Genomic DNA, 22,406 nt, shown 5'->3' with positions numbered 1-22,406 from the left:
GACATCACATACGTTAGACTCGAACCATATACCTCTTTATTAATAGCCAAAATTCTAAACTAATAGATCAAATTGTGTTACGTAGTATCATAATCTTTAAGGCGCTTATGCTTTATGCTTAAATTTTTTATTGCTACTTTTGGTAGTGATGGCATCAAAATATAAATTTTGGCTTCCTAAGTATAAGAGATTGATTCACATTATGCACTTCCATCTTATATATTTTTGATGAATTTGTTAAAAAGTTCCCTTGATTTTAGAATGTCTTTTTTATTATAAAATGAGCTAGATAATCTAGTGGACATAATTTGACAAAGGATGGTAGCTTGTTGAGTTTTTTTTTTTTCATTGAAGAACCTCTCAACAATTAAAATCAAATTTTGGCCTTGCTTTCATTTGTGATAGTTTTTTTTTACTATTTTTTAAAGCAATTTTTTAGTACAAAGTTTCTTAAAGTATGAATATTTGCTTTAACTTTTTCATTTCTTAATGATATAGGCTAAGGCCCCAAATTTTCTCAAGAAAAAAATAAATAAATATTTGCACCAAAAAGCTGTTTTAGAAAGCAATAAAAAAGCTCTCTCAAATGAAGACTTAGGCTTCGTTTGGGATGGCTTTCTTATTGCTTCTTAAAGCAGCTAAAATTTTTGTACTAGAAAGCTGCTTTAAGAAGCAGTAAAAAAGTTGTTTTAGAAAGTAGCAAAAAAGCTGTTCCAAACAAAGCCTTAGTCTAGAAGTTAAGAACTGCTTTGCGCTTGATTAAGATTTATTTTATTTTATATTAATATTTATATTATTTTATGAGTTACATATGAGGACAGCTTACCATTGCAATTGGTTGAGTAGATTGGAATCTATTTACCTAATTCAAATCTTTAATTCAACCAAATAATGATGTATCTTAGGCACACTTTTTTGAGCCAAATTAAAAAAATAATAATAATTAATTAATAATTTCATGCCTATGGTCATCATTCATTCAATTAAGTATCTCTTGCATTTATATTATTTTTACGTGCATTATGTGCATGAAATTAATTAAAAAAATATTTTTAGTCATAAAAGTATTCGTATTTATTTTCACTCACTCGAATATTTCTTTTTATCCTCATATTTTTTCTAAATATTATTATTATTATTTAAAAGAGAACCATTCTGATTGGAACAAACTTTTTACTTTTTATGAATCAGTAGTGTTATGATTTCTATATACATTATAGAAAAGGTAAATTTATAAAAATGAGCAGGTTTTTAATTAAATTAAACAGAAGAAGCAGGTTTGACAGATATTTTAAAAAGAAGCAAATAAAATTAATTTTCGCATTAAAATAATACGTGAAAAAAAATGGTTTCTTAAAATGCGGAAAATAATTTTTCGCATTCTGTTTGTATCGAAATTTTATGTTAATTTTTTTTAATTCTAAGTGCTATTCACGCTAAATAAAAATATTATGTAACTACTTATATTTATATTTATTTATTCTAAAACTAACCTTGTATGTTATATATATACACACACTATTTAATTTTAATGCCTTTGAAATTTTTAAATATCAAATGATAATCCATCATGATTATGTTCTTCCATAAAAAATAAGGATAAATTTTAAGCTAGTTTTATTTTAAACACTATTATTAATATTACTACTTATTAATATAATTTAAATATAATTTTATCATTAAGTCATTATAAGTAATATATGACGTCAATATTTTAATATCCAAATTACTTTTGTTCATCTAATTTTTTAGAATTAGTAAACTATCTAACATTAGGTTTATATAAAACTTTCTCTATTAAATTTAAATTTACAACCTAATAATATACTTTGATAAAATTTTTTCTTATAATATATAGGAATATGTGTAATCAATTTCTAATTGATCATTTTTAAAAATTAAATAAATATAATATAATTAACAGAATGCGAAAAATAATTTTCCACATTCAATAGAATGCGGAAATCTATTTTCCACATTACGTGGAAAATTGTTTTCTATATTCGGAGAAATCAAAATATATTTTCATGTATTCCTTTAATTGAATGCAGAATCCTATTTTCCTCATTTTATTGAATGTGTAAAACTATTTTCCCTATTCTAAGAAATCAAAAAAACATTTTAATGTATTTCTTTAATGCAAGAGTTCATTTTGCTAATAATATAAAAATAATAATATATGACTCAAGATTAGTTAACTACCAATAACACCCTTTTATAAATTTATTTTTTTATAATATTAGAAATATTTGTAGTCAATTTCTTAATTCATCATTTGTTAAATAATAAAAAAATATAATATAATTCGCATAATATGAAAAATAATTTTTAGAATTTGCAGAAATCTATTTTCCACATTACGTGGGTAACTATTTTTTGTATTCAGAGAAATCAAAATATGTTTTCACATTTTTCTTTAATTCAATACGAAAATCTAATTTTCATATTCTATTGATGTGAAAAACTATTTTCTGATGTGGAACATTATAGCTAATAGTTCTCCTTAGGAATAGCTTATCTAGTTTGTTACAAGTTTCTCTAAAATATTCTATAGATGGGTTATATATGTATGCATTGTAGTAGGGAAAACCATTGAATGATATAATATACTCTTTGAAGCTTTTGACGCTTGTTTCTCTTCTTCCCTGGATTGGGAGCCAAAAATCCTTTTTGCAGGTCGAGTCTTCCGACGATCCACTACATCATTATCTGCATTCTGCATTCTAAGAAAGCGAGAAGTCAAAAAATATTTTTATATAATATGAAATTTTATTTTACGTATTTATTCTTTTTTAAATTATCTCTTAAATGTATTTTTTATTTAATTAAATTAAAAACATACTTCTCTTTATAAATTTGCCCGTAGGAAAAAAAAAAGGTCCAACATCATTGAATAGATGCTTTGATGATGACTTTACATCACCTGAAGTTTTCTTCAAAGCTTTAATGAAGCGACGATGCATAATCGTAAAGTTTTTGTTTTTTGAAATAATCTAACAAAAGAAATCAAAATAATAATGACTTGCGTTCTACGTTGTTTTGTGATGTCCACTCAGCTGAAATTTTGTAAGACGTCGATGGGCCTTTCTTTTTCTCTAAGAGGATAATTAAAAAACATCTTACTCGCCTAAATAAATAATGAAGGATGGGAGGAGAGACTTGAGGGCACGCTCGTAATAGTCATCAATAATTTGGGGTAAAACGGAAATAAAGCTAAACCGTAAGGCTGCCATGGCTCCCGCTTTACCAAAAAGCGAGGCTATTTCCGTCACTATCTATAAACCTTTTCTCCTTTCTACCCTCCCCTGGAAAAAAAACGACCACAAGAGAGAGAGAGTGAGAGAGGCCACAATGGCGATGGTATATCTCCTTCTGCAACCTCTCGGCATGGAGCCTTCAATTTGACAACTTAACTTCTTTATTTTTCTGCTTCTGTGTCTCAATTCTGAAGAGTCGCTGCTTTGCTCTGTGAGCTCTCTCATTTTCTCTACCAGCCACATCAACGTCTGCTTCTGCAACAATCAGTGCCCGATCGAAGAAGAAGAAGCAATGCTCACATCAAAATCCAAGTAACAACAGCACTCTCTTCTCTAGATCTGGTGATAATTGTTCTTTATGGTCGCGCTTCGATTTCTCTGTTGCTTTAATGAAATGTGCTTTGATTTCTGTTTCTTTTTAGCATTGGGCATTCAACGTACTTTGTGTTTGATTTAAAGCACCAACGACGTTTAGGTTGGCTTTCTTTTGTGCGTTCATTTTATTTTGGATTGAGCACCTATTGTATTTTTTTCATCTCTTTATTGGATTTTTCTACTGCATTGTTCTGATTGGTAAGCAATTCGGAATTTAAATTGTGATTAAAAGTGTCTTTAAACTTCTTTGCATTGATACTGGAAGTGTCATTTGATTTAAATCTGGGCATGTGTGGAATCTGATACATTGATCTTGTGAAGATCTAGCATGTCAGATTCGTCTAGTAACAAAAGCACACCCGCAACCCCTAGGGTTAGTAAAATTGGGAGGCCGGGATCTGCCAAGGTGGAGCCTAATTCGCCTTCTCCGCTGCAAAACCCACGTCCTTCAGTCGAACGGTCACCGAGATCGGTTAATTCGAAGTCTACTGCTGATCGCCGCTCGCTCGGGATCAGCACTCCTCCCGATGTAAGCGAAGCACCAAATTTTTTAGGGGTTTTTTTTATCCTTTTTCACTGTGCTTGGTGATTTCTGATTCGCAGAAGCATCCACGGCCATTGAGGGGATCGGAGCTCCAGGCACAACTTACTCTAGTGCAGGAAGACCTGAAGAAGGTGAAGGAAAAATTGGATTTTGAAGAGAAGGAGAAGGCTCGAGCTCTTGAAGAGCTGAAGGAAGCAAAAAAGGCAGTGCAGGAGGCAAATGAGAAGGTGGAGGACGCTCTCCTTTCTCAGAAGCTTGCTGAGGAGAGTTCAGAACTTGACAAGTTCCGTGCTGATGAAGTAGAGCAATCAGCAATTGAAGCTGCTCAGAAGAGGGAGGAAGAATGGCTGGAAGAGCTTGGAAATGTCAGAAATCAGCATGCTTTTGATGTTGCAGCACTGCTTTCTGCAACGCAAGAGCTTCAGAGGGTGAAGCAAGAGCTGCTGATGACTACTGAGGCAAAGAATAGCGCACTAGGCCATGCTGATGATGCTATGAAGATTGCTGAGATCAATCTAGAGAAGATGGAAATGCTATCTGGAGAAGTCAGCCATCTTAAATCCTTGCTCGAGTCTGAGCATGAAAGCCATTCCAAGGAGATGGCAGAGATGATCAATAAGTTTGATTCTGAGGCTGAGGTTTTGAAGATTGAACTTAGAAAGGCAAAGGATGCTGAGGAGAAGCTGGTTGATGTGGAAGCATTAGTTGAAATGCTGAAGGTTCAGGCATTAAATGCAAAGATAGCTGAATCAAATGCACTTTATCTTGTAGATGAGCAGAAGAAGAAGTTAGAGCTTTTAGAATCTCAGTTGGAGGAAGCCAGTATTTCTGAAAGCACGGTGAATTATTCACTTGCTTTGGTGATGAAGCAGCTAGAAGAAAAGGAGGTTGTGTGTAATGATGCCAAATCCGAAATTGAATCTCTCAATGTCAAGGTTGAAGGTTTGGAGCTTGAGGTAGCCAGGCATAATGAAGATCTTAAAGAATCGGATCAAAGACTTGATTTGGCAAAGCAGGAAATTTTGAATATGGAAAAGAAAGCTGAATTGATAAAGTTTGAGATCCAAAAAGCGGAGGAGGAGAAGGAAAACGCACTGAACAACGAGAAAATTGCATGTTTTAATGTAGAAAGCCTTACCCAAGAAAATAACAAGCTTGCAGTTGAGCTGGAGATCACTAAAGAGGAATTAGGCAAAGCTAAGAAGTCTATGGAAAGCTTGGCTTCTGCATTGCATGAATTATCTATGGAATCCAGGGACACTCAAGAAAGGCTTTTGATTAAGCAAGGCCAGCTTGACATTGCCTCTGCTGAGGCAGAGGAATTGAAATCAGCCCTAAAAAATGAACAAGAAAAGCATGAGCAAATTCTTGATGAAGCCAAACATGAGATTGTTTGTCTTAAAAAAAACATTGAGAAATCTGAAAAAGAAACGAAAGAGTTGAGAATTGAATGGGATCTGAAGGAGCATACTCTAATCTCTGTCATTCAGAAATCAGAGGAAGAAATTGCTTCCATCAAACTACATAAGGACAATGCTGTTGAGGCATTCGAGAGACAGAAGGATGAAGTAAAACTAGCAGAGGAAGAGGCGTGTAAGCTTCAAGATAAAATGAGGCTAGTTGAAAAAGAGTTAGTTGCTACCAAAAAATCCATGGAAGAGGTGATGGCTGAGACTTCAAACTTGAAAGAAAGGTTGCTGGATAAAGAGAATGAACTTCAGAACATAACTCAGGAGAACGATGAACTCCAGATCCGTGAAGCTGCCGCTTTGGAAAAAATTAAAGAGCTTTCTGAATTGCTTACTGAGTTAAGAACCAGTAAGAGTAACGAAAATGGTGATGTAAGAGGAAACAGGGAAAATGGGGAAAACGGAGAACTGTCAGAGAGTCACGCAGAATTTGATTTACTTCCACTGCCCACAGTTGACATGCAAGAGCAAACTGAAACCAAAACAGAAGAATCAGGAATTCCTAACAAAGGTGAAGAAATCCTCAGGAAGGATACAAAAGTAGTGGAGATTGATGATGCCAATGGTAATACTGAGGAAAATCATAATGGACTTGGAAATTCTGAGGAAGAGGAGTCTGTAAAGATGGATGTCAAGCTTTTTGAAGCTGATAAAATTAGAGCCATTGATAAGCAACTTTCTTCGGAGAGGGAAGACAATACTGAATCAGTGGATGATGAGCCTGAGTCAAAGATCGTAAACAACAACCTTTATTATGTCAATGAAGAGAATGCTAATAATGGCAACAACACGTCCCTAGACAAGCAGCAGCAACAACAACAAAAGAAAAAGAAGGCATTGCTACAAAAATTTGGTAATATGCTGAAGAAGAAAAGTAATCCCAAGTAGCTGGTAAGCATTGCCATAGTTCTAGCTTGTGCGGTCTAAAATTTGCAACAATAGTAGTAACTTTATATATATATATATGAAGCTTGCTTGTTCTCCCTACCGAGTTATGTTTGATATGAGATCGTCTTCTTGTATTTTTCAAACTTTCAACTGCAGTTCCCGATTGGATTAAAACATATATGCACAATCATTTGATTGTAATTACAGAATTTTCTTTTAGTAATTTGTACTAACTGTATGAAGATTTTTGCTAGTTCTAGAAGTCTTTTCTCGTGTTGCCTCTTTACTACCGCATCTCTGATCATGCTCTATTTGATTGGACTTCTGCTCCAAATTCGGATCGTCTTAATTAGACTTTGAGGGAAGAAAATCTCTACGATTTCATGAAATCATTTTCATTCATTGTGAGCTTGGCCAGAATATTTTTAGTAGTTGCATTTGAAATGTCATGTAGTTGTTTCTGATCACCAAACTCTACCGACCTATAACTCTATTTTCCTATTTTTTTTTTCCGCAGCTTTTTATTGTCCTTAGTTACTAAATTATACATCAAGTTAGTATTAGATTTTCCATTTGTTGTTTGTCTATAGTGGTTAAAGGGGATAATAGGCCACAACTGATTATGATGATTATTTAGCTTTTTATCAAAAAATATTATCTGCCATAGACCGCTACCTTTTTGTTGTTTTTGCTTCGTCTTCTTCGTGTTGATCCTTATGGCCGCAATATCTCGATTTGATTGGCAATGGTGATTGTAGCTGAATCTCCCTCTGGAAATCTCGCTCTACCCTTGAGCTTAAGTTGGATACTCTTAGCAATGGTTTTCAACATCTTTTTCGGGAGGTTTGGCTTTATAGCTTCAACACTTTAGAAATGGCGATCTTCCCAATTTGACAAACATACTGGCAAATCTAGCACCCATACTAGTAATTGTCAACAACGCAATGACTAATGGAGATCTATGGCATCTTCATGGATCCAATTGATTGGCACGCAGGGCTTCATCGATTCGAAGATAAACTATATAATCTTAATCAGATTGTTGTTTCATACCATATCAAATGTAATATACCTTTTTTTAGAATGGTTATTATTGTTTGACTCTTAATATGATAATGGATAAAAATGATTCATGTGGATAACCGTTCGTAATGAGATAAATGTTTTTCGTTTTAGATTTATGCCCTTTTTGTAAACTTGTTCCCACCTCATCTCACCCTACAAGACCGCAACTACAACGCATTCAAAGTTCAAATCAATATTTCATATTTTGACTCCACCTTTATGTGGAGGACTATCTCGATTGGGACCATAGGTGGAAGATTTCTTCAAATACATGTATATTCCTTAAGAGAAATAAGTTAAGTATTGCCCTCACAAGTTAATGCATAGAGCGGATGCATGGTGGAGCTAATTGGCCCAAGCATGTCATCATTAGGGTAGGAATAAAATCAAGACTTGACCCAAGTTGAAGCAATTGATGCGTGGACAATTTCTTCTGATGGACTACGAACAATTAGTGTATCTTTAGTGCCAAAGATGTTCACAAGGTTCTCATTTTTTTAGCACATGCACTGAGGAGTTTCATTGACTTGGCGCTTGGGGCAATCAAAGCCAGACCAAAATACTAGTAGCTTGTTATATTTGTGGGTTGAACGATACAATTCATGTCAAGCTATGCATCACAAACTTGACATGAATACCATTTGGTCACTCTTCTAGGATGTTAATTCCGCTTACAAGGCCGCAACATAGCTTAGAGTCACACCCAAATGTTTGACCTAGAGGTTTGGCCATACTCCTTGGGTGTGACATGTCGAGTTGAGGCCACAAAAGTCCTTTAGAACCATTCCTAAATGGGGTCACATGACATTGAAAGGTTCTGGAAGAATATTGAAGGTTCTAGAATATTCTAGAAGATTTTGAAAGATTCCAAAATATCTTGGAAGGTTCTAGAAAGCCTAGAGTTGTCTAGAAGATTCTAGAGTACTCTAGAATGTTCTAGAATGGTGTGGATACTTGGAGAGTATTATAGGACACTCTAGAACTCTCCAGAATATTGTAATATAAGTATTGTAAGGATAGAGAAAGATGAGGAGTATTCTAAAGAACCCCACACTCATGTACTTTTGAGGGAACTCTAGAATATTCTTAGGAATGGGAGGAGGGCTATAAATAGGACCCCTTTCCCTTCATTTGTAACAAACTCCCCAATCTCCCACATCTCTCCTAATCCCTCCAACTCCTCAAAAACTCCTACTATTATAAGAAGTTTTCTAATAATAATGAAGCTTTCCCATTTACTCTCTCTAGCTTTGCTCGTTTACGAAGCATTGTGTGAGTTTAAGGTTGATTTAGTACAATGAAGGAATGTTAAGGCCGCACGGGAGATTTAAGGAATGTCTCTCGATGACAAGTGGCATTAGAGCAGGTTCAATCCCAGGGCAAGACACAAGGCCAAGAGGAGGCAAGGTTGGTATGGAAAGTGTGGGGTCTTCAAGGGGAAGTCAAGGAATGGATGAGCGGCGTGATCTAACATCCAAGCCATGGGGGAAGTCCAAAGAGAGGATCTATAGTTTCAGTATACATGTACCTCGACGGATAGAGGTTGCAAATGACATAGGGGCCAAGATGGATCACAAAGGTGAAGATGGGAGTAACCTAGTGAAAAGAGGTTCCACCATCCAGGCTGCGAGAAGAGACAGGGTGTCTCAACTTATAAATCCTTGATGAATAAGGTGACAGTGCATGAAGAACTCAAGAGGGAGCTCAACTTGATGCTAACTCGAGTTAGGGACCTACATAAAGATTGTAGTCATGCCTTGGCAGAGCTACCACTACTGGCCACAATTGCTAATGGGAAGAACACAATGTGTCTGGGCTAGAGCAACAAGAGAGGCAAATTGGACAAGGTAAGGAGGAGGCTTACTAGGACATCGCGTGGGGCAATGGAAAATGGGATGAGCAAGCCAAGGAGCGAAGAAGGATTCATAATATATGCTTTGTTTGTGTAGGACCTTATTGGGCAAGACATTGTCCTAAGATAGCCTCAATGCTCGAAGCCAAGCGTCAAGGGGTGATGAATGGTGAGAGTGGTGATCAGGTGGATGCTACGCGGATGATATGGGATCAAGAACAAAAGGGAGACAACTCCAAACGGCGATGAGTTGCAAGTATTGGAAGACATTCTAAGGGTTGGGGATGGCCATCTAACTCAAGGAGGTGATTTAAAGGCACACGATGAAGGCTTGCCAGCATGGATGACAGAAGTCTTTGAAGTTCCTTCTAATGTCTTGCCAGAGGAGTAGCACGAGGAGGCACCAATATAGAAGGCAAGATCCCAAGTCCTTGATGCACAAACTGTGGACGAGGAAGCCAACCCAAGGTCCCAAGTACTTAATGCTCCAGCAGGTGAAGATGAATCCAATCATGAGGAAAAGGCAAAGGACCGATGGAGCCAAATATACAGGATGGATATGTGGCAATCCAAGGACCTTCGACATGGATTCTGGAAGGCTCGCAATGAGACATTGTGAGAATAGGCGGGGGAGAGTGTCACACTCAAATGTTTGACCTAAAGGTTTGGCCAAACCCCTTGGGCGTGATATGTCGAGTTAGGGACAAAAAGTCAGAACCATTTCTAAATGGAGTCACATATCATTGAAAGGTTCTGGAAGAACATGGAAGGTTATAAAAGCTTCTAAAAGGCTCTGAAAGATTCCATAAGATTTTGGAAGGTCCTGGAAGGTTATGTAAAGACTTTGAGTTTTTTCAGAAGATTTTAGAATACTCTAGAATGTTCTAAAATGGTTTGGATACTTGGAGAGTATTATATGATACTCTAGAACTCTCTAGAATATATAATATAAGTATTGTAAGAATAGGGAATAATGATGTGGAGTATTCTAGAGAACTTCACACTCCTGTATTTTGGAGGGAACTCTAGAATATTCTTAAGCATATGAGGACAACTATAAATAGGACCCTCCCCCTTCATTTATAACCAACTCTCCAATCTCCCGCTTCTCCCCTAATTCGTCCAACTCCTAAAAAAGTCTTCATGTAGGAAGTTTTCTCATAATAGTGAAGCTTTCCCATTTTCTCTCTCTAGCTTTGCTCTTTAGCCAAGCATTGTGTGAGTTTAAGGATGACTTAGCATAAAAAAGGAGTGGTAAGAACAAAGCTAGAGAGACTTAAGGAAGCCCACTATTAGCTTCCAGAACCTGACATCAATATCTCAAAAGAGGCAGGCCATGCTAGAAATACAGGATCATCATCTTTGGGAAACAATTATTGGTTACATATAGGAATATGCATACGTGGAGGAAAATAATTTAGCTAATCATTCTCCCTATAGTGTGTCATTAGCACCTTTCTTAGTTGGATATTGTGTTTCATTTTACATTTTCAATAACAAGTTTTTTTATTTTGTATATCACTAGTATTAAGTATAGTGAAACATGTAACATATTTGACTTTCTTTACTTAAATTATAAAACCCATAACATAAATTGTAATCTTATATTATATTGATTTCATTGAAGTTTATTTGAATTAAACCTTGCTTGAATATTTGGTTTCATTATTGTCTATGTTCTAGAGTTCAATTAAGTGGAGATGCCATTTTGCATTATAAGACTATAGCATGAATATTCTTATTTTCTAATTTAAGCGGAGATGTTATATTTTTTTCAACACCTTAAGTTTGGAAACATCGCATAAGCGGTGAGTTGTAGTATATTCATTATGCATATTTTTTAAAAGATCTCAAGAGTTTTGATATTAAATGTTTGAGAATATACATATTTATTTTCATTTCTTTAATTGCATGTGGCTTTCAATATGCAAGTTTTCAAACATGTTTTTCAGCATTAACAAGATCTTTCACAATCAGACATAACATAATAACTATATTAATAACAAGACTGTACTTCAAACACTCATATTTCGAGTTACATTAACAATATTTTAAACTTTATTTCATAATAAAAAGGACTTAAATAAAAGAGTAATCATAGTTATGATTGCAATTAGGATTGCTATCATAATTTTAATTAAAAAATTTATAGGCTAAAGATTCCTCTTAAGTCCTAACCATGTCTTAAAATGTTTGTCTTCTTGCATATTTCATTTCATATGTTGCATTCCTAACTTCATTTTATGGATTAGCAATTTAACCTCATGAATTAGTATCAAGAATAAGGTCATTTTGAAAATAATGCTAAAAGCAAAGAATGTAAGTGTTGATCTCTATGGGGAAACTCGTCAAACAACCCAAATGTTTGAAGCAAATCGTTAAGCACATGGCAAGACGAAATGATGCCACAAAAATTTATGAGAAAAAGGTTGACAATAAAGGGTTGGTTAGGATAGAATATTTTGCATTGAAGATAGATAGGTAAGTTATGCTTTATGACTAATAAGAGCTGTGAAGTTGTAGGAGAGAAAAAATGGATTTCATGAAATCGGTAGACAAAGATGATAAAGTGGTAATTTTGAGATGTTAAAGATTTTTTTTTTCTTTTATAAGTAAATAAGAGATTTTTGACGCGAGATATCTAAATATGACGTTTAAGTGGTATGTATGAAATCTCCCAAAAAAATAAGAGAAGGAAATTTTGACTTGTTATCTCTCATAATACATTATTTTGGACTAATATCTCTATTGTATTTTTATTTTGACAAATATATTCCAAAATATTTTTGGAATGGAATAACCTATTGGATAACCTCTTATATTAATAGACTACTCATTAAGGTTACAAATCATTTAAAATTTGTTTAAAATAGTTCAAACTTAGTTTGACTATAGTTAGTCAAACTAAGTTTGAACCAAATTTCATGATTTGCACCAAGGTACAACAAATTAGCACCATCTTCTTCCCCCAAAGCACACGCTTGTGCCTATGCTCACCATTGGTTGCCTTTTTCCTCCGAGGCGAGATCAACAATATCTCTTTATATCCTATTAGGGGTTGTCTTATCTAATATAACAATAACCCATGAGGTTTGTGAGCTTCATTCGCGAGAGATTCATCTACTTTACCCGCATGAGATTCTCCCACTTTACCTAGGAAATGCTTGCTACCAAACACCACCCTAACGATTCCATCGATTACTAAAACCCACTTTCCCACACCACATCAATATCGATCGTTTCATCTCCTTCGATCACTTGATCTAATTAGAATCCTCCGATAGCTTTATTCCTCGATGCTGTGGTAACAACCATATTGGGCTCACATTACTAAAGCTCCAACTTATATATCTCATTTAATTCACTTTACATTTATGAGATATTATGATCCAAAAAATATGTTAGAGGATATTTAAACAAATAAAAATATATGGCGGTGTTTATTTCATGTTGGAAAATGTGAGTGATAAATAAATCAGAAAATATATGACTCCAACCTATAACCTTTGAAAAACAACCTTATCACTTAACCATTGGATCAATAATTCATTCACTGAGGGGTTGTTTGGTTGCAATTGTTTGAAAATTAGCTATATTCTAAATATAACATAAAATAAAGTTAATGTATTTGAAATACTTTGTGTTGGGTTAGATGTAAAAAAAATTCTTGAGTTTAATTTTGTTATGTTTGGTTGCTTGTAAATTAAATCATATTTTTATGGAATAGAATATGTTGCATGTTGCTCATTAAAACTAAATATTGATAGAAGTCATCGTGTGGGATCTTCAATAATGAGGTCCTGCCTTATGAGGAGAGAGTGGGTCAATTAGTGATGTCATGTGTTCATGGGCGAATTATTACATCCGGTCACCGGACGTTCGGACATCCAATCCAGACGCGCCACGTCACCCAAATATACTGGGACCTGATATATTTTGGTGACGTGACACGTCTGGATTGGTGTCCGAACGACGAATCCCAACGAATCCAGACACCAGACGTAATAATTTGCCGTGTTCATGAGGCTTCAAAAGAACAATGATCATTCATGACTTGCTTTAAAGCAATAATGAAGAAGATGGCCAAAGGCCCAAAGTAGTCATGGTCATGGGCTTGAAAAGGGAGGGTCACAAGTCAAGTCAGGTTGATGAGATTGGTGCGTTAGGTCTTGAGCCTTGCATAGAGTTGGCCAAGCGAAGAGCAAAATACAATGCATATTGAAATTATTTGAATTGGATGATTTTAGAGTACATCAAAGTTAAATTAAAATACGAGTTTCAAATTTCTCAAAAATATAATATGATTTTATTATATTCTCAATGAAACATTTAAAAAATCAAAACTCACATGTTAAAAATGCAATTGAATCAAAGCTCCTAAGAAAATTATTTTGAGATGTACTTAGTAGTTCTCTCATTTAAAGATCAGTTGGAGCTGGTTAGAGTTTGTGCTAGCAATAACTTTTTATAAAGATAGTTGATATGCCATGATAAATTGGCTTGATCAAGCACAATCTCAAGACATATTCAAGTTAAAAATTTTCAAAATTAAAATTGGGACCATCCGAACTCTAATTTCAGCAAACTTATAGTCAAATTGAACGTCTCGAAGAAATGAACCCAAAGTCACTACTCGGTCCAATTCGAGCCCAAATCAAGGGATTGAAGCATATTTGGAAGCTTTAAAACATAAGTAGGAAGACCAAATGATATCCAAATTTTGCATGCTTATAGTTGAATCGAGCGTCTCGATGAGAAAAATCCAACGAGCCCAAGATCACTTAAATTTCAACATCATTATGCCACTCAAATACTTGATGAATGTTCTACGATCGAGGTAATTGATATGAGCCATCTGATTCACTACTCCAATGTTGTCCTAGATCTCTCCATAATTATAGAGCATGTCACTCACAATAATTTATAAACAGGCCCATGCACTCTTCATGAGGGGACCTTTTTGGCTCGAAATTGAAGAGAGCTATGAGGCTTCAAGAATCCTAGAGTTCCTCCTAGGCACCATCGTTGATAAACTTCCGTCGAACATCATTCAACCACTGCCCGTCTGCCAACCACCATTGGATCTCCACTTGGTTGCCTACCCTCCATTAGACCACCACCTATCTGCCAATCACTATCGGATCTCTGCATGGCTAGCATCAACACACCACTTAGATCACCGTTGCCCATCGACTATGGTCCTTTAGACCATCATGGATCGCTATTCGACCACGGTCCCTCCGACCATCGTCTTCTGACTATAGTCCATGTGATCTTCATCACCCATCGATTGAGGTCCCTCTGACCACCATCGCACGTCGACTATGGTCCGTCTAACCACCATTGCATGCTAACTACAAGCCCTTTGACCACTATCGTCCACCGACTAATATCCACTGCATACGATTCCTCTGATCACTGACGCCGACATACTACAATCCCACTAATCACCGAAGCTCATTGACTACAATTTCTCTTACCACCATCGCCAATTGAGTCCGATCCATCGGACCACCTTCGCCTGTCTACTATGACTCTTTTGACCACCATTGCCCACCAACTACGGTCCCTTCGACCATCGTCACCCTTCGACGATTGTCCCTCCTACTAGCATCTTCCACCAACTACAGTCCCTTCGACCACCGCCACCCATTAGCTACAGTCCCTCCGACCTACGTCACCCACCAATTATGGTCCCTTTGACCTACATTGTCCACCTACTACGATCCCTCCGACCTCCGTCGCCCCTAACAACGATCTTTTTAACTACCTTTGCCCGACTACAATCCTACTGACCAAACGAACAAGCAAGTGTTCACTTGAGAATAACTCTCATATCATTGAATTCTTCCAACCCTTGTTAAGCAATATGATGTATATTTTTTACAATGAGCCAATGCCTTCCCCCCCGAAAGGGTATTAGTTGTAATTAACAACAAACACTACTAGATTCTTTTCAACTGGGTAAGACCTCATAGTTTTTCCTCTTTTCAGGTTTTTTCACGTAAAAAAATTTGGTGTCTCTTATGATTCTTGCATCCTCTCTATTATTTATTTGTGTGCTAGATCTTCATATAAAGTTTAGATGCTAAACATTATATCTCTCTACAGCCACGAATGTTCTAGGACACAACAAATGAAATTGTTTGTAAATAAAAGAGTTCTTTTAATTATTATAAGTTTTCTTTTTATTTCTTTTAGAAAATTTTGAAAGTAGAGTTTCATTTCATTTATAAAATAGGATAGAATTTATATAAGATAGAACTTTAATAATTTTGAAAAATTAAAAAAGTTGACAAAAACTAAACTAAAATTTTTAGTATTCTCTAGATTTTGCTTTATTTAGACAACAACTTCTTTCGCATTTGCTTGAAAATGTCGCTTGTAAGAGTACTGTCATGGAATGTTGTCAAGAATTTGATATTCTATCTAGCTCTCCATGGGTAGTCACGGGTGACTTTAACTATTGCAAATTCAATGTTGAAAAGTGGGACGTGACCCTTTATATATCAACAAATTTTGGGAATTAAATAGCTTGTTGTTCGAAACTGGCATTTTGATTTAGTTTTTTTGGGGCTTACATATACCTAGTTTAATAATTGAAGGATAATCCGATCCACATCAAATTGGATAGGGTTCTTGTTAACGTAGAATGGCTTGAGGATAAATTGTACCAATGTTTTGACCACTTATCTTTAATCACTAATGCCAACACTCCTACCAAAAGCAAGCATAGGTTCGTATACAAAAAGTACATGTCTAAGCTGCCCCCTTTTTGGGATCTTCTCCATACTATTTTTTCTGAAGGTATTTCTGGAGATCCGATTATTTCCTTCTACAGTAACTTACATAAGCTTAAAATTGCTATAAAAGCTAGAAAATAGTCCACTTTCACATATCTTTCCTCTGCCATCTCTGATATGAAAAATCATAGTTGGATTGATTTAACATTTTATATGGAAAATCAGCAGTTGGATTGTTTTAACCTTCTTAATCTAGACCCTCTAAATTAGCCTTTAAACATTAAAGCAAAGAATATGTCTGATTGGAAAAAGTAAAAAAAAAAAAAAAGAGGAAAAAAAAAAACTAAACTTTTAAGTATTCTCTAGATTTTGCTTACTTTAGATAACAACTTCTTTTACATTTGCCTGAAAATGCCTCTTGTAAGAGTACTGTTATGGAATGTTGTCAAGAATTTTGATATTCAATCTTGCTCTCCATAGGTGGTCATGGGTGACTTTAATTATTGCAGATCCAATGTTGAAAAGTGGGATGTAACCCGTTATATATAAACAAATTTTGAGAATTAAATAGCTTGATTTTGAAATTGGCATTTTGATTTAGTTTTTTGGGGCTTACATATACCTAGTTTAATAACTGAAGTATAATTCGATCAACATCAAATTGGATAGGGTTCTTGTTAATGAATATTGGCTTGAGGATAAATAGTCACAATGTTTTGGCCACTCATCTTTAATCACTAATGACAACACTCCTAGCAAAAGTAAGCATAGGTTTGTATGCAAAAATTACATGTCTAAGCTGCCCCCTTTTTGGGATCTTCTCCATACTATTTTCTTTGAAGGTATTTTTGGAGACCCGATTATTTCCTTCTACAATAACTTACATAAGCTTAAAATTGTTATAAAAGCTAGAAAATAGTCCACTTTCACATATCTTTCCTCTGCCATCTCTAATATGAAAAATCATAGTTGGATTGATTTAACATTTTGATATGGAAAATCAGCAGTTGGATTGCTTTAACCTTCTTAATCTAGACCCTCTAAATTAGTCTTTAAACATTAAAGCAAAGAATATGACTGATAAGCTCTCTATATCCTACAATGCTTTGGCCCTCTTGGATAATTCAAAGGAAAAAAAAAAAAACTAAATGTCTTGAACAAGGTGAAGAAGGTTTGAAATTTCTTTATGGGAAAATCAAAGGGAGGAAAAAATAATAATAATTGCATTAGAGAACTTAACATCCCTTAGGTTCCTTCACCAATTAAGCTGGCATGTTGATGCGACTATCAAATATTACTTGAAGCTCTTTAACTCTCCTAAACCTATCATTGGCAGGCCAGCCCTCCCTACTGGAAATAAATACCTCAGCATCTTGTTTCTTCTCTCAGGACACCAATTTCTAATAAAGAAATAAAAATAAAATAAAATAAAATAAAATTTTCCTCATCCAAATCTGCAACCTCTGGTCCTGATGGCTTTAATTTTAATTTCTATGCTATTGCTTCAGAGGCTATTTTCAAGCATGTATGTGCTGTGGTCAAACACTTTTTTTTTCAAAATGTTACATTCCAAAAGTTTAAAGCCATAGGAATTGCTCTTATACCTAAGTTGCACCATACCAACAATTTATCTAACTACACCCATTTCATTATGCAATACTTTTTACAAAATTATTGATAAAATCATAGCTACTCCACTCAAATCCATCATGTCTTACATCATTCAACCTAGCCAATTAAAATTTATTTAAAATAGAATATCCATTGATAATATCATTTTAGCCAAATAAATTTTAGGTGATTTCTAAATGCTTACACTTCATAACTTTAGATGATTTGATGTTGTAACGAGCTTTGCTGATATTTATCTAGAGCTCTCGGCTCATATTATTATTTTTGAATGTAGTTATATTTTGTGCAATGTATTTTTTTTTCTATTAGTGAAGGAAAGGGCTCTGCCTTCTCTTTGTGCATTGATCCCGTCAATTTTTAGAACCATAAATCTGACAACTCGCTTGGACTTGTCTTTTTTTTTGGACATTTAGGCTAATTAAGACAGATTCATACACACATCACATACACAAAACTCAAATTTCAAAACTCTTAGTTGGTAGCATAAGTTCTCAACCTGACAAAGATGGGCTTATGATGCATCTTCCTCTTGTTCTCTGTAGCTTCGTTTGGGATAATTTTTTATTATTTTTTAAAATAAATTTTTAATTTAAAAATTAAAATTTTTATATAAAAAATTGTTTTAAAAACAGTACAAAAATTATCCCTAATATGCCTATGAAATGACACGTGCCGTTCATCAATCACCCTGAACCGCTGACAGTCGGCGCGGTGACGGAACCGAAGTTATATATAACGTTATCTTTAATTACAACTACTTCCTCTCTCCTGCGAACTGTTCTCGGTTCCTTTATCCGATCCGATATTCGTGATAACAGAAACCCTAGCCTTCTCCTTCCCACTCTATGTTTCTTACCTGGTAAAGTCTACCTCAAGAAATAGAACTATAAATTCTCGTTGGATTGGTGTCCTAAAATGCCACTTCTTATTGCAGGTTATTTGAGATCGAGGAGGAATTCGCGTCTCTTCACGGATTATTGACATCCGAATGGAGGAATCGCGGAGGTTTACAGTAGGCTACGCGCTGGCCCCCAAGAAGAAGCAGAGCTTCATCCAGCCTTCGCTCGTGAACCTTGCCTGTACACGCGGCATCGATCTCGTTCCTATCGACACTGATCGCCCTCTCTCGGTCCAGGGGCCCTTTGATTGTGTGCTTCATAAGTTCTATGGCGAGGAATGGAAGGCGCAGCTTAGAGATTATGCTTTTAAGAATCCCTCGCTCCCCATCATTGATCCGCCGGACGCCATTGAGCGGCTCCACAATCGGATCTCGATGCTCCAGGTCGTCTCTGAGCTCGAGATTCCTCAGGAGAAGGAAACTTTCGGAATCCCCAGCCAGATCGTTGTCTACGACTCCATGGCTCTCTCCGATTATGGTGCCGTCGGTGCCCTGAGATTCCCTGTCATCGCGAAGCCCCTCGTGGCCGATGGTAGCGCAAAATCCCATAAGATGTCTCTGGTTTACCACCGCGCTGGGCTTCTGAAGTTGAAGCCGCCGCTCGTTCTTCAGGAGTTTGTAAATCACGGCGGGGTCATCTTTAAGGTCTACGTGGTTGGAGACTATGTCAAGTGCGTGAAGCGGAAGTCTCTTCCGGATGTTTCCTTGGAAAACTTGGATAGCACTGAGGGTTCGTTGTCCTTTTCTCAGGTGTCAAACATGACGACACAGAACAGGAACAATGAGGAGTACTATGAGAGCTTGCAACTGGAGGCTGAAATGCCACCGCTGAGTTTATTGACGGATATTGCGAGAGGATTGCGGCAGGCTATGAGATTGCATCTTTTTAATTTTGACATCATAAGAGATTCTAAGGCTGGGAACCATTACTACGTGATTGACATTAACTACTTTCCTGGTTACGCGAAGATGCCATCTTATGAGACGGTCTTGACAGATTTCTTTTGCAATGTTGTTAATAAGAAGTCAGCGGAAGATGGTGCGGATTCAACTGTTGAAGGCAAGGGAAATGAGATGAAGCTTCTGAGTCGCACCTATTGTGGTGGCACAAAGGATGTTGAGAGCGAAAGATGAAGCCCGGGGAATGCCTCAGGCTTCTGATATCTCAGTTCTCCTCAGGAGTCTAAAAGATAAATTTCTCAATATTTTGAAAGAGAAGGTAGGAGCATTCTAAATGCGGTTGGCGTTGTCATGCTTGATGGAATCCATAGTTTAATTGGTTTTTGACTATTTCTTTCTTGATGGATACATTGGTTGTTAACCAGAGTGTACATTCTTCACTATGCTGATGATAGGTATTTTTTCTCCCTAATTTTGGAATACGTAACATTTTATCAATTCTAGAGGTAAGTTTGAAAGATTTGCACTGCTTCAAGCTGTCTGAGGCCTGAAACATGGCATCTATAGTGCCATGTTTTTATTACCGCTGCCTTTATGATTTATTATCTGTTTGCATTTGAGGAAGCAAATGGAATTGATATTGTTTTGTTGATTGCTGCTTTGATATGTGTTAACGTATGGGTGGGAACTTATTTCTTAAATGCTGCACAATAGATATTTTTATCTTTAACTACTGATGTTTCTTTTCATCTATTAAGAAGTTACTGGAAATTTAACTTTATTCTTTGTTGTGGGTCTCATGCTTTTATGTAAATGTATCGAAGTACAGTTATCACTATGTGCTGCCTTCTAATCTCGCTTTTTTTTTTTTTTTCTCACTTCTATTGTTTGCACTTGCTTCTAAGATTTCATATTTGGTTTGTTATTAGACACAAGTTGAGTGGAATCAATTTTTAGGGAAGGATTTTGGAGGAGTAAAGATAATGAAAGGAGAAGGATTCATAAAGCCGACCTTAATATTTGAGTTAAGAGTGACTTAAGTAGAAGAAATTGTGAATTGATTGTATTTAAGAGCTTCTAGGATAAAAAACTTTTCAAAACAGTGTTATTGAAATTAGACAGACAATTGGAGCATGCATAATGAAGTGGAAAAGATGCACCAGTGATGCAGAATTGGTTTTAAGGCATGTGAAGGAAAAACGGCCAACCAAATGTAATTTGACTAGAGTTTGTGAAAAGAGCTGCATAAAATAGAGCTATCACCACGCACATTACTATGCGTGAATCAATGGACAAGGTCTGATAAATCCTACCCAAGTATTTGGGATAAGGGTAATGATGGCGATGATGATGTATGTGCTGATTTGTTGTATTGCAAAGTGGTACAAAGTTAATAAAATCCATATGAATTTTACATTGTTTATGTATGCTTTGTTATTAAGTGGCGAATCACTTTACACCAAGCAAAATCTTACGATAACAATATTTTTTTAATTTAGAGTAGTGCAAAGAGGTTAATTCCTTTTATTTGGTAGACATTTTGTTTGTGCAGAAGAGGCATTTCTGCAAAGCAAATAGGCATGTAGTAGTAGTTGTCTGAAAGGGTATGGATGAATGAGGTTCATGTCAACAAAATTTGTAGAATAAAAGAAAAGAATAATATGAATCAACTACTATATTGATTTCTCTCTATGAATTATGGCTAGAAATTTATATAATTAGTTCCTATGGTTGTAAATAGTTAATTGCTTTCTATTTTGGATTATCTGATTGAGCAATCTACTAAATGTTTTAGCTTGTATGCACTGTTTCTCTTTTTTATATTATGATAAAACCCTTTAGAGGAGGGTAATTTATTTTGTGCATCAGGCCTTGTTTGTTATGGCTGAGAGCAATTGCTCTGTCTTCTTCTTTTATCAAAATACCATGAGGATCTCATCTTTTCGTCTTTCTTTCACAAGATGTACAATGATTTACCTTCATCTTTTATTGTGAAGGTTTCATGAAGATCCACAAGGATCTATCACTTGCAATTTGCACACCTGCATTTCGCCTTGTTCAATGTTTGATTGGTTTCGCTGACTAATGCATTGTTCAATCTTTGCTTGGTTTCTCCGACTCTAGCACTTGGATCACTTGCCTGTGCATCAAGTTTTTTTGCTGCCTTGCACTATTAGGTAGCAGTGGATCTCTTTTTTTCCGTTATCTTGCTCTGCTTATGCTATCGAGTCCACAATGGATCCTTTAAAGGGCGATAATATCCATTGCTCGCCCTACCGTGTAGCTTACACTCACTTGCTCTATCGCGCTTTGCTAAAGCTCAATTAGCTTAGCTCGCTTGTTTGTGCTCGCTCATTTGCCAACCATTAATTACAACACTAGCTCTTAGAGCATATAATGTTATTCTAGATTATTGTAGGCCTGTTCAGATCTAATGTCTTATAATCTCTTGGCTTGCTATTTTGAGGCCTTGCATATCATATCAACTATGGCAAACATAACTTAAAATAATTTGGATGTTTTTGGCATGCAACTTATAGATAAAAATACCAATTTTATTTATTTGTTATGGGAAAAGAATTATGGGGACATATTGATAGGAGTGATCCTGCACCATTTAGATCACTTAAACTGGCTTATTAGCAAAGAAATATGTAAGTCATAACTTGGATCTAAGGATTTGTTGATTAGACGAGTGTTCTTAATCTAGACTATGTAGGACATGCCAAAGATATGTGAGAGTATTTATGAAAAATTTAAACCAGTAGTTGGTCATTTACAAT

The 22,406-nt window shown here is 35.6% G+C and overlaps 2 protein-coding genes across 2 annotated transcripts; both read left to right on the top strand.

Moving 5' to 3' along the window:
- The first annotated feature begins 3,365 nt into the window (after nucleotides 1–3,365).
- On the top strand, nucleotides 3,366–6,783 carry LOC110105422 (WEB family protein At3g02930, chloroplastic-like). The gene is made up of 3 exons (XM_020834930.2): nucleotides 3,366–3,569; nucleotides 3,954–4,161; nucleotides 4,236–6,783. The coding sequence occupies exons 1-3, from the start codon at nucleotides 3,550–3,552 to the stop codon at nucleotides 6,531–6,533; spliced, it is 2,526 nt and encodes an 841-aa protein (XP_020690589.1). The 5' UTR covers nucleotides 3,366–3,549; the 3' UTR covers nucleotides 6,534–6,783.
- An 11,765-nt stretch (nucleotides 6,784–18,548) lies between these two features.
- Nucleotides 18,549–20,273, top strand: LOC110105426 (inositol-tetrakisphosphate 1-kinase 1-like). Its single transcript, XM_020834934.2, has 2 exons — nucleotides 18,549–18,684; nucleotides 18,760–20,273. The coding sequence occupies exon 2, from the start codon at nucleotides 18,814–18,816 to the stop codon at nucleotides 19,855–19,857; it is 1,044 nt and encodes a 347-aa protein (XP_020690593.1). The 5' UTR covers nucleotides 18,549–18,684; nucleotides 18,760–18,813; the 3' UTR covers nucleotides 19,858–20,273.
- The last annotated feature ends 2,133 nt before the right edge of the window (nucleotides 20,274–22,406 follow it).

The sequence above is a fragment of the Dendrobium catenatum genome, unplaced genomic scaffold (genome assembly GCF_001605985.2).
Source record: "Dendrobium catenatum unplaced genomic scaffold, ASM160598v2 fragScaff_scaffold_1122, whole genome shotgun sequence".
Classification (NCBI taxonomy): Eukaryota; Viridiplantae; Streptophyta; class Magnoliopsida; order Asparagales; family Orchidaceae; genus Dendrobium; species Dendrobium catenatum.
The sequence above is the reverse complement of the archived record's forward strand: the minus strand, read 5'-3'. Positions and strand labels throughout refer to the sequence as shown.

Coding starts and splice junctions, on each gene's coding strand:
- LOC110105422 (XM_020834930.2), top strand. CDS start 3,550: ATGCTCACATCAAAATCCAA. Junction 3,570..3,953: donor ATGCTCACATCAAAATCCAA/GTAACAACAGCA, acceptor GATCTTGTGAAG/ATCTAGCATGTCAGATTCGT. Junction 4,162..4,235: donor GGATCAGCACTCCTCCCGAT/GTAAGCGAAGCA, acceptor TCTGATTCGCAG/AAGCATCCACGGCCATTGAG.
- LOC110105426 (XM_020834934.2), top strand. CDS start 18,814: ATGGAGGAATCGCGGAGGTTTACAGTAGGCTACGCGCTGGCCCCCAAG.